The sequence below is a fragment of the Engraulis encrasicolus genome, chromosome 10 (genome assembly GCF_034702125.1).
Source record: "Engraulis encrasicolus isolate BLACKSEA-1 chromosome 10, IST_EnEncr_1.0, whole genome shotgun sequence".
NCBI classification, from domain to species: domain Eukaryota; kingdom Metazoa; phylum Chordata; class Actinopteri; order Clupeiformes; family Engraulidae; genus Engraulis; species Engraulis encrasicolus.
Genome location: NC_085866.1, coordinates 27,487,320 through 27,500,311, shown reverse-complemented (window position 1 = coordinate 27,500,311; position 12,992 = coordinate 27,487,320). Strand labels below are relative to the sequence as shown.

General features: G+C 42.4%; 1 protein-coding gene across 1 annotated transcript; it reads left to right on the top strand.

The window, feature by feature from the left end:
• The first annotated feature begins 925 nt into the window (after nucleotides 1-925).
• LOC134456159 (heme transporter hrg1-B-like) lies at nucleotides 926-9,147 on the top strand. The gene is made up of 3 exons (XM_063207565.1): nucleotides 926-1,462; nucleotides 3,878-4,045; nucleotides 6,587-9,147. The coding sequence occupies exons 1-3, from the start codon at nucleotides 1,333-1,335 to the stop codon at nucleotides 6,721-6,723; spliced, it is 435 nt and encodes a 144-aa protein (XP_063063635.1). The 5' UTR covers nucleotides 926-1,332; the 3' UTR covers nucleotides 6,724-9,147.
• Nucleotides 9,148-12,992: the final 3,845 nt, after the last annotated feature.

The following is a 12,992-nucleotide window of genomic DNA, read 5'->3' as shown; positions in this document are numbered from 1 at the left end:
TGGCTGCAAAAACACATCCCAAAACACTCACTGGCTTTTACAGGAATTAAGGAACTATAGTAAAGATGTGAATAGAATGGCTTCATTGAAGCAAGTCGCTGTGCAATATGTTTAATGTACTTTCAATCCAGCAACCCATCAGTGTCAGTCGTCAGTCAAAATAACAACACAACTTCAGAGAACTTCACACTACCTCACAACAAACTCACATAACACCCTATGGTGCTATGAGACTCGAGACACAAAGCACACGTGTGTCACTTTCATATGCTCTGAAAGTCTCAAAAATACCTTTTTTGGGACCCTCTGAGCAGGGAAGCTTTTCATTGGACATGATTTCTAGAATTGATGTAGGCCTACACATGACTATAGAATATCTTGTATCTTGTTTGATTGATTTTATTGATAGTTGTCTTGTTTAATTGCGATATAGCATGTTGCACTGCATTACATTACATTTTGTATCATATTAACATTTAGAAATACACTTTTATTCAAAATGAGTCACAAATGAAGACACTTCACCCCATAAAGAGTGACGTGTTTTGCTACAAATTGTTTATATGTTTTTTCTTCATCATTGTTTACTTTTTCTATCATATTTACTATGTGTATCTATTTTTTCAACTGAAGACATTTAAGTAGGCCTACCCTACATAGTTTGGTGAATATTGGGTAAATGTGTTGTAAAGGCACAATTATGTGTGACCATACTCCAAACATTTCTTTGTAGCAGTGGATCATTTTTTACGTTAAGGTGCATCCAACATCAACTTCCTTTTCAAGGTTACTGGAATTGATGAGTGTATTAGGCGTGGACCTGAGACGTTATATTAGTTTCCTCTAGTTCTCCCATGGTTTATGAGGTTTCCCTCATTGGACATTTGCTCTGATCAAGCTGTGAGTCTACTCTATCTGGACCACATCAAGATATTCGCACACTGCAAACGCTACTGTGTTGCCGTCCTCAGCCGAGCATGCGTCAACCTGCAGATGGGGGTTGGGGGATTATGGCATCGTTGCTTGTTGAATATCTTGGTCGACTCAGTGTTCGGAACCTTGAGACATTGTATCGAAATGACTTTGATTAACAGTCTGATGTCTGGCTGATGTTGGTGCTGTGTCAGAAAGGGAAGCTATTTGCCTGTTGTTATAGCGTTAGCCTATTGAGATTGGCTCCTGGACGACTCCGTTGCTCCGTTTTGCTTGGACTATTACATAACGATCATCTCCAATGCTGTAGATCCCCAAGGCGTTACGCACAGCAGTTATTTTGGCAACTACTGACCGGTGGGCTAACTGTCATCTGAAGTAGGACCATATTATACAAAAATGCCTTTCCATCGGACCTACTTAAGTATTTTCTATGCCCTCTTCGGCATGTCGGTAGGCTTTTCAGCGTTCGTGGCGTGGAATGTTTTGTACAGCCAGCCTTGGACAGCGGCGATGGGCGGCTTATCGGGTAAGTTCAGAGCATTTGAGCTGTGAATGCCATGGCGCTATCAAATAATGTTCGCTGTAGATTATAACAGCATTAAAGCAGTTATGCCATATCGACCCTGCGTAATTCTGGGATGGAAACATGTTGTCAAATGTCATTTGAAGAAGCCTAGATAGGTTATCACCTTGTGGAAATCCCCCCAAAACACATTCTCTGTCAACAACAACAACGCAGCGTCAATGGATTCGTTCTTTCATTCTGTGTGCAGAAATGTAGGCTACTCGGGCCACATGAACAAAGATTAACGGAAAACACACTTGAGTAGGTCTGTGTGCTGTGTAGCACGCATAATCTGCCAGCCCGTGTGCTTTGTGAGGCATATGTTGTGATCATTATAGTATACAATGGTCTACTGTGCGATATGAATCTGTTATTGTATGGTTTTATGGCTGCAGCAGCTGTGTCTCTCACATGATTTTTCTCTGAGAGCCCGAGAAATTACTTTTGGTCTTGTGCTACTTCTAGTGATGTGTGTCAGGTCAAAATCTGACCTTGCTGCAACTGCTGCAAATCTCACCTGCAGTCAACATAGCCTATTTCATAACTTGGTAGCAATACTCGACGCAGGCGTCATACTGTAGCCTACTTATGAGATTATAGTGTCATAGTGTCTTAACACAGTCATGCACATGTCATAATAAAAATTATAACAATGTCATAGGCCTACACATTTTATCAAGTGACATTCTGCTATGGTAAGGACAGCCCTAACAGTGTCAACTTGTCATGACCATATGATGTTTATGACATAGACATCATGTTTATGACCCGTCCATGACTGTGTCATCATGACACTGTTTTGACAATATTATGACACTGTTATGTCATACATATGACGCCAGCATCAAGTGTTACCAATACATTATTCAATTCAGCCAGAATTATAGTGAATGTTCTAAAACCACAGAGTGCCATTCAAAATGGTTATATTTTGGTTTAGTATGTTTTTAGCAGCATCACTTATGTTAGAGTTGGGTTAGGCCCCTACTTGATGCCGAAGGGGGAAAGCAGCACAAGCATATTGCACACATCCGTACAAACCTTATTTCCACTTCTTTAGAAATCCTGATATGATGCAGTAGGCATATGACATGTTCTACAGGTAGCCTAGCAAGTTAAACATAGGCCTACCCACTATGCTGTAACGATATTGTATCAAACTGAGAAATTGCAATATGCAGAGTCACGATACTGTATTGCAATGCAAGAAGGCAGTGTCATGATACACATTCTTAAAGTTCTGTTATCCTTCAGTACAGAAAAAAGCTACATGATACAATGTACTCATCAAATCATCATTATTATTTTTTTAAACTTAAACATGTATTAGTAGCCTATCACTATCTATACACTATCATTGTTTTTTATTTATACTTGTATTACAATGTTGGCAAATGTGAAAATAATTCATTTAAAAAGATACATTTGTAAAAATCGTGGGACGTATCGAACCACATGACAAAAAACGTGATATGAACCGAATTGTGAGTTGAGTGTATCGTTACAGCTCTAATACCCTGTCATAGGCTGACTTGCCAGGTTACAAATGAAGAGCTTCATTGCAAAATGACTTGCGTCCATTTTGGACATTTTTGGGAAATTGTCATTTTTGTATTTGGCATTGAATTGCATTGCAAAATGCATTTTATATAGTTTTATATAGTGTAGGACTCTGAAGAAGGTGTAGCAACACCGAAACGTTAGTCGGGTGTTTGTGCACAAAATAAAGTCTTGAAAACTAAGCTGCAGTGTGCTCCAGCCTCTCCTTTCCAGTGATGTCTGTCCCACTGTGATGCACTTGCAAGCTGAGTGAGGGATGATGCGTATAGTCCCAAATCTGCATTTTATATAGGTCTTAAAAGTATGTTCTCAAAATATTTTACAGACAAGAATTCACCCATACATACATACATGAAAGGACTTCTGAACAGGCATTTCCAAAAATAAAATGCTAAAGTCAAAAAATGTAGGTCATGTTGCGTTTAGGTCATATTGCGACAAATGTCTTCCAATGCAGTAATGGTTGTGTGTATGTGTAAAACTGAAAAAAAGAAAAGGTCACACCATGCATCAACTACTTTTATTATTACACAGACATGTTCCGTAACCTAAAAGAAGAAAATTTGTTTGGGTGAAGCCTGCTCGTGATCTTTCATGAACCCCTCGCGTTGTGGTGCCTGGTCACCCACGTGATGTACATCCAGGACTACTGGCGCAACTTTATAAACTTGTCTGTATTTGTGTGTGTGTGTGTGTGTGTGTGTGTGTGTGTGTGTGTGTGTGTGTGTGTGTGTGTGTGTGTGTGTGTGTGTGTGTGTGTGTGTGTGTGTGTGTGTGTGTGTGTGTCTGTGTCTGTGTCTGTGTCCCATGTGACAGGTGTCCTGGCGTTGTGGTGCCTGGTCACCCATGTGATGTACATCCAGGACTACTGGCGCACCTGGCTCAAGGGCCTCAAGTTCTTCATGTTCTGCAGCGCCTTCTTCTTCCTCATGGCCCTCGTGGCCTTCTCCGTCTTCCTCACCCTCGCCATCACACTCAAGAACGGTGAGTAGAGTACGAGTGAAAATATGATATTGTATCCAACTGAGATACTCCGATACGCTACTCAGAGTTACGGCCATACGGTATTGCGGTGCAAGAAGGAAGACAGTATCTGATACACCCTTTCAAAGTTATGTTACCCTTCAGTCCAATCAATGATATGATGTGATAGTAGTGCCTACAAGCCTCAAATCATCATTATTGTTCTTTTTAAACTCCACATGGCCCTGGTAGCCTTCTCTATCTTCCTCACCCTCGCCTTCACACTGAAGAACAGTGAGGATGAGTGGAAATACTGCATGACATTTGCATCCCTGCAAGCAGATTGCCTTTATTCTGATCTCTTCTATCGAGCTACTTCGTTGTATCTGAGTCAAACGTGCACACATGCGCACACGTGCATGTGCACGCACGCATGTGCACACGCACACGCACACACACACACACACACACACAAACACACTCACACTCACACTCACACTCTCTCTCTCTCTCTCTCTCTCTCTCTCTCTCTCTCTCTCTCTCTCCTCTCTCTCTCTCTCTCTCTCTCTCTCTCTCTCTCTCTCTCTCTCTCTCTCTCTCTCTCTCTCTCTCTATCAGATTATCCGCTTGTGGAGGGACTTCCCAGGGCTCCACTCAGAGAGTAGGCTATTTAGACTGTTTTGAGAAAATAAATCGTAACCCCCTTTGAGACAGGGATGGATTAGTAGTGAGCGTGCCTCCTGGGCTCAGGCCCAACGCACTACAGGTAGCACGAGACCAAGCCAGTTTGCCCCCTTTCACCCCAGGTTTGTAAATGACATTTCACTAATGTGTAACAACCAGACCTTTAAAATATTTAAGAATAACAACAGCCAATTTAAATATGCTGTTGTATTGCTCACGCTATCCTTGACTTGTCAGTACCAGATGATACTGCATTTTTCGACTCAGCCCTTTCCGAGATCTGAGCTATTCTAATGGGGGCAGATTTTCTTTACATTAAATACTTTCTTAACATAGGCCTACTCCAAATATTATCCCGAAAGGTATCGCTGTTTGCTAGTTGTCTGCTGTTGTTGCATAACCTTTTGGATGTTATTGGGAATACAAAACACCTGTAAACAAACACCTGCCCCCATTACAATGACCAGGATCTCGGAAAAGGCTGAAGAAAAAAACATCTCAGGTACTGACAAGTCCAGGGTAGTGTGAGCATTACAACTGCATGTCGAAATTGGCAGAAGTTATCCTTTAAATTGAGTGTCTGCATTACCATAAAGAAAGGAAACCATGCCAATGGGATCTCATAAGAGGAAAACTATCACACAAATTGCACCCCTGCCATGAGTAGTTTCTGTTTAAAAAAGGGAATCGCATACCACAGGTCACTTTACCGTAGATGCACAGCGCGCCAGATTATTTACAATCACCACATTGCAGTCTCTCCCACCAGAGATTAAACTGATCTAATCAACTCAATAAATCTCTGATGTCCTGTCCGTATGGGTCTGTTACAGTAAATTGATGTGGTTATATCCACTGGTTACTGGTGTGTGTGTGTGTTTGTGCGTGTATAGTGTATGCGTTTGTGTGTGTGTGCGTGCGTGCGTGCAAACTGGATTCATGTCATCCTCTCTGATAGTACAAAATTCTTCTTCACTGCTCACATCTCTTCACAAGGTCTTTGGATCATATCAGATGCATTTCTCCTTGTATTTTCCCTATGCCTTTAAAGACAGGGGGTGTACACTGTACAGTCATTTCTCTATCCTCTTCATACCACCAGATATGCTTTTTGATCATGATTTGAGTGCTGCAAAATCAGGAAGCCACAATCTTAAAGTTGTATCGTGATAGGAGCATGTTCCAGTGAAACCTTACACACCGCTCTTCTTATGGGAAATTACGCCTGTCCTTGTAGTCTTTGAAGAGATGTTTGCCATAATCTCACTCTGCTATCTGTAGCTTCACACTGTTAACAGCTGCATTAATTCCAAAACAAATTGTTATGGTGTTCTATTGTTGTATTGACATTAACTTTTTTTGCTCACTGCTACATACGTACTTCGTTAAACTCTACCTAATGAATGTAACAGAGGCTTTCAAAGAAAGTTTAACTAACAAAAAACTCAATTGTCATTTTTTTCCGGGGGCTGGGTATTGGCAAGGGGTTCACGATTCGATGTGCCTCATGATACACATGCCACGATGCGATACCTTAACAATGCATCGCGATATTTACTTTATCAATTAAGGCTAATAATAAAGTTTATCATGCTTATCATGTGGTTGTTTTCTGGACCAAAGGGTAACAGAACTTTGAAAGGACACATCACGATACAGAATCGTGACAGCGTATCAAGATTAATCACAATTCGATTCAATATCGTCACAGCCCTACTTTTTTCATTGAATTTCATAGTGCCAGCACTTGTTGAATGACATAGAAACATCTAGGCTAGAAGTTTGTGTGTCGTCTCTGTTTCTGATTCTGTTTTTCAATTGTATTTCTAATTCCGATTATGTTGCTAATTCCAACTCTGATTCTGATTGCGATTCCAGTTCCAACGGACCCCGGTAGCTTCTACCTGACCAGCGTGTGGAGCTTCCTGACCCTCAAGTGGGCCTTCCTCCTCGGCCTCTATTCCCACCGCTACAGACAGGAGTTCGCCGACATCAGCATCCTCAGTGACTTCTGATTGGGTGGCTCCTGGAAGAGACGATGAAAACCCTGACAGCTGATTGGTCGTCAGCCAGGTCAATCAGAGTTTATTGTGAGGATGGCCACTGAAGAAGATGGCTACACACACAGAACTGAAGTGAACTGGACTTGGATGTTGTTGGAGTTGGATTGTTTTGCACCCTGCACTTAGCACACACCTATGATGATCTTCCCCAGTCCTACTCGCCCCGAGTCCTGAGGACCAAACCCAGTGTGTTTGTCCTCAAAAAGCCACCCTACCTGTCAACGTACAGTGGGCCTCCTGAAATTTCAGGCTCAGAGAGAGAGAGAGAAGGTTGTTGTAAGTGCACGGAACGCCACACTCAGATGTGAGGAAAAGTGTGGAGATGTTGCTAATTCTCTGGCCAATAAAGAGTCACACGCTAATTCACACCACAGAACATGAACAAAACAGGCGATATGTAAGATGTCTGAATATTCTCACTCCTTCTGTTCATGTTAGTTGACAGAGTTTACTTGAAAGCAACTGGACTCTTTAGACTAGTGATGTGATAGAAGCGAATGGAAAACGTTGGTGATTTAAAAGGTCAGTTTAGGCATTAGACATACCAAACAGATGCAAGATCAGTGCACTAGTTGCATACCCCTGCCCAATGAGATTGATTTGATCATTTTGTTTTAGTTTTTTGTGTGTGTTTGGCTGTCACTACTGGTGGTGTCACCAAATCTTGTGGATCCACAGATGGAAATCTAAGAGACTTTGAGAACTGTCTCACAGAAACACAAAGGAAGGACACTTTTGGTGTACTAAAAATATACAATTTTGGGTATTTCATTGAGTTTTATCTTGTATGGCATTGACATTCATGATAGCTGTCTGTGATGGTTACAGGGTACTATTCAGTCAAGCCAGTGCCATAGTGTACAGTATATTGTAATTATTATAGAAACATTATTATCAGTCCCCCTAAGTCACAACAAGCATTTTGCACTTGAAAAATCTATACATTACCAATAGTATTTGCTATATTGCTGCTTAGAATAATTTTAATTTCATCTGCTTCTGTTTTAGAAACCAGAGTTGTTTGGTTGGTAGTACCTTGTCTTGGGCTGCCAGATGTAGCCAATGGTGTCCAGCCTGTGTATGGCTATGACATCTAAAGTAATTAGCCTTTTTACATGTGTCATAAAGTTTTGAACTAGGTGCAGTATATCTATGCCTGCCAGTTTCAGGCAAAAACACAGCATAGCAGAAAACAGGTAGTCATATGTTTGTCTATGTCACAGTATACATCTTATACATGCATCAAATGCATTAATTCAAAGATTTCTCATAGGCCAAGGCCCATACCTGCCCAAGATGAGTTTTTTTTCCTTTAAATCCGCAATCATGCATCTGGCAACCCTGCCACAGAGAGCTGGTTAGCTGAGGCTTTCCATGGTCTGTCATGTCAGTCAGTAGTATGCACTTAGACATGCAGTATTTAGCAATGTCAATACTATAGAGGCAATAGCCCCATCTAGAGGATAAGTCAGACTATGTAACTCTCTTGTATGCCATTTTGCAATTAGCACTTGACAACCACCTACCCTGAGAACAATGTTCGTGTGAGTGCACTGGAAAGTGTGTGTGTGTGTGTGTGTGTGTGTGTGTGTGTGTGTGTGTGTGTGTGTGTGTGTGTGTGTGTGTGTGTGTGTGTGTGTGTGTGTGTGTGTGTGTGTGTGTGTGTGTGTGTGGGTGTGTGCGTGTGTGCGTGTGTGTGTGTTCTTGTGCGCGTGTGTGTGTTGTGTATGCAACAGGAACAATTTAGAAATGTGCAGAATTTTACCTGACTTATATCCTGCTTTGCATGTAAATGCAAAACTTACAAGATTATTTTCTTGACAGCTGGCTTGGACATTCAACAATAATATCTATTGTTACGTTTGCTCTTTACATTAAGACATGTTTTTTTATCTCACATTGTATGTACAGTATGTGTGTGTACAAAGTAATTTGTGTAACAGGTCAAATGTTCCAAGGCCAGATGACAAGACAAGCTTTACAAATAATGACTGCGTATTTCTTTATGAAGTGTGACAGCCAATAAAAAATAATAGTATCACTGCTATAGTACATGACTGTATTCATCACAGCTTTAGAGTTCAGTTCAGATTTCGTATTCGTATACGTTATTTTAGAGTATATGTGTATTTATTTATCAGTTCTGCAATATCTAGTCTATCTGAACAGGGTCAATCAATCTTGTCTTCTCCATCTATTCTCTGAAAGCAAATTGCTGACAAATGAAGATGTGCAGTTATAGTCGACATAAAGAGTGTGCACGAGGATGTGTGTGTGTGAATGATAGAAGGCATTAAAGGCTTTTCTTTCATATCTACGTACAGAAGTGTCCCTCAATTGTTTTCAAATATAACGTAAGTCACTGATTCTTGAGAAAACACGCCCCAAACATAAAAGTGCTAATTTTGCTGAAAATCTACAGAGCCCTTAAAATGACATGTGAGAGTAAAAAACGTGGAAACTTTGCAGGACATGTGACAATTCTTTTTAGTTTTTTAACAACAGCTATCTAAAAACTAAAAACTGTTTGGATTCTGCCCTCTGCCTTAGAGCACAATACTAACAGCCATACAGTCAATCAGAACAGGTGCTGCCAGTATACAGGGTTCCATCTCAACTGTCACTTTCTCTCAACATTCTATAACGAGCAGCTGCACTACCATTCTAGAAGTCTATTGTTCAGCTCTTCAATGCAATGTGATAGTCTTGCTGGAATGCACATGTCAGCCAGCTGCTTGCCTCAATGGTAAAGATGCTGAATTAGCAATATGGAGGTTGTGAGTTCGATTCCCACGTGGATCCATGTTGATTTTCAAAATTATATCATATGCAGTGTTCCTTAGCCAACGAGGAACGTGAGTTCGAATTCCACTCGGACCCATATTGATTTTCAAAATTATATCATATGCCGTGTTCTTTAGCCAACTTAAAATAGCATGTATGTCATTTAGTGTCAATGGCAAAGGTGCTGGATTAGAGATATGGAGGTTGTGAGTTCGTATCCCACTCGGACCCATGTTGATTTTCAAAATTATATCATATACAGTGTTCCTTAGCCAACCTAAAATAGCATATATGTCATTTAGTATATCCCCAAAACGCGGAGCTACAACACTTTTAAGATGGCTGAATCCAAGATGGCTGAATTGTTTGGCCCATAACTTCTGACTGGGTGGATGGATTCTTCCAACATTTCTTTTAGCTTTGTTTTCTCAACAGTAGCTTGTTTTTAATTTAGGTATAGAGATATCAAAAATAAAACTGCTCATCTCTGCCCCAAAAGGGAAGCCCGCTTCCAGCATTTTCTGTGAAAATTCAATCTAGTCACTATTATTGTCTGATTGCTCAAAATGTGTCCCGATATATTGGTGAAGACCATCAGATATTTACAGACAATACATTCAGGCATGCATAAGGTCAACTACATTACTGAGGACCCTTTTTGGAACCTTCTGCTCTACTGCAAGCTTCACCATCACTGAAGCTCCTACACGTTTTCTCTCTCTACTCTCTTAAATTTGTTAATTGGTCACGATACTGCTAGTGTCACAACCATAACATGTCAATCCCGTCACTTTTATTTAAAAAATATTAGATTGTGACATTAAAGTATTCTGTTTGAGAAGAGGTTACAGTCATTACCATTATAGCCATTGAGAGGTAGTCAGCCATTACCCGTGAGCCTGCGAACTACTGCATGGACCCAGCCAGTAGTAGCACAGTGCTGCTCAAGTTGGTGAAGGTGTGCCTTCAGCCCCAAGTGAGGAAGATGGAAATTATTCCATCTTGGACGATGGGTCAGAGCAACCCATCCCTCTCCCTTGTCACTAAGGACTAAACGTGAGGAACAGAGGCCTGTGTCAGGGAGATTAGTCTCCTTCTCTGCTTCCCCTGCTGATCAGCCTTGGAAGCAATTCCGGATCGACCAGGTGTTCATCTCACCAGAGCTTCGCCTGTCCAGCCACTCCTACCCAGTGGAGGCCCCTCAGGAGAACTAACCTCACCTCAGAGGTCTACCTCTATAGTTCATGGCAGCTCAGCCCCTGCTGCTCTTTGGCTCTGGCTGCCCTCATCTTCTCACACCAGTCAAAGCAGTGCGTCTAGGCCTTTCGGGAGGGCCAGCAGCAGTCAAGTCTCAGTATAGTTGGGCATTCCAAGGCCCATCCAAGTTTCAGTGCTCATCTCCCCCGTCTTGCTGTCTGTTCACTGGGTCACAGACGCCTGCTGGCCCCTCCCCGTCTCTCTCTCCCAAATCACTTCCTGTCTCTCCTCCCCTGTCCTGTCAGAAAATACTTGTGAACAATGCACTTTTTTAAAGTTTAAATTCACCTGCTAGCTGTCATCAGTGTGCCAAGCGCAATCGCAGCACCTCAGAATGACCGGCTGGCTCATGCAGCGGCTAGCAGTCATCGGAAGCAACCAGAGGACCCCAGTCTTTATTTTTTCCCTCCCTGACTATTACCTGTCTTACATGTGTCTTGGAATGTCCATGTCCATATGGGGATTATGTGTATATAAGCTACTTGACACCTTCATTTCCCCCCGGGGATCAATAAAGTTACTCTACTCTACTCTACTACCTGTCAGAGCCCGTCATGTGGCACCTACCGTCAGTGTCACCATCGGGAGGCATTCCCCAAGTGTCCACCCCAGGTCAGCAGTACCCCACAGCCCTGTGGCGGAGGAGCAGCAGCTACACCAGCATCATTCCACTGCAGCATCGAAGTCTCATCGGTCCAGTTGCCTTTGGGCAGATGGGGCGGCCCAGATACAGGACAGACTTGGTTCCAGTCATCATTCATCTACGGCAGCCATCCAAGGAGCTGGTGGCAGTTGACAATACAGTCTGCCGCCTGGGTCTTGGACCAGACCACACACTGTCTTCTGAAAACGTCAGCATCCCATCGGCACCCTGCTTCATCACCACACCGCACATTCAACTTTGTTACACAAAGTTGGGGGCGGCTGTTAAGAATTGTGGCTCCTAGAGCTTGGTGGGTCACCAACACTCAACCCTCTCTGGTGATTCCACACTGTTCTTCAGCACTCAGCCCATTCCCCAGTTGTTGGTGGGCTACCTGTCCCCTCCCCTCTCTCTGACCTGTACACTTAGGGAATTTCCGTTCCTATCCCCAGAGTGTGTTGCTAGGGACCCTAAGCAACCAGCCACACACACTGGCTCGGCACCCAGCTGCGCAGCTGTGTGCATATAGGGCCTGGCCAGAGGTCTGTCCTCAGACCACTCATCGAATGGTGACACTATGTCTGTTTAATGTAGGAACCCTCTTTCTCTTCCCCTTGGACGCCTCAGGATCCCAGCATCCAATTTATACTCTGTGCTTTCCGTGCGTCCCTGAGAGTGAGTTTCCGTATTATGTTGTTAGTCCTATGTTATGTCTGTCTACTGTCTGTTCACTGTACTGTTTGTATTGTCTAGTGGCTAAATAGTAGCCTATGTTACTCGTTCTCCATGCAGCGGATCTGCCAGATAGTACATTGGTTCAGTAATGTGCTACTGTGGTGGAGTAGCGCTTACATCTGTATCTTATAATGCATGCTCTGTGTGTCTGCTGTAGGCTTTCACTAATCCATGCTCCTGGTCAACATAGCTGCTAGGTAGCTGTATCATGTTGCCATCATCATTCCCCCTGCTTAAAATGTCTGCTGTAGACACTAGTCATCTTCATGTTTCACTTGCCCTCCGATAGCTGCAGTAGACAGCTATCCTCATTTCCCCCTTTTGTAGGCCTATATATTGTTGGTTTGTAGATACATTATATGTATATATATACATGTACACATTTTCTTATGTCTTGTTTGTATTTCTATTATATTTTATAGTAAAACCACCACAGATTTCCAAACACATTTTGCTTCACATGTGTGTGTCTGACTCAGTTGATATCTTCATACTGTTCTGGACAGACAGTCAGTGTTGCCAGATGTGTGTGACCAAATCACGCCCTCAAAAACCGCCTGGAGGTGCTAAATTTCAATTTAAATTGTATTGATTTCCTAGGCATAAAACTAGCTGTTTTTACCACGGTAACCGCCCAATCTGGCAACACGGCATACAGCCTGTGGCGTTTTTTGTACACCTGATCCACCACCTTTTCATGCAGTCATTTCACAGTTCTATCTGGTCCTACAAGCCCTACAAGGTCTGCTCCCGCCTTTTGCATGGCCATCTGATCCCACAATTTTTACAGTCAAACCAGGCG

Bases quoted from the DNA above. Each gene is read 5' to 3' on its own strand.
- LOC134456159 (XM_063207565.1), top strand. From the start codon at position 1,333: ATGCCTTTCCATCGGACCTACTTAAGTATTTTCTATGCCCTCTTCGGC. The intron at 1,463-3,877 runs GTAAGTTCAGAG...CCCATGTGACAG, and splicing joins GGCGATGGGCGGCTTATCGG to GTGTCCTGGCGTTGTGGTGC. The intron at 4,046-6,586 runs GTGAGTAGAGTA...TTGCGATTCCAG, and splicing joins CGCCATCACACTCAAGAACG to TTCCAACGGACCCCGGTAGC.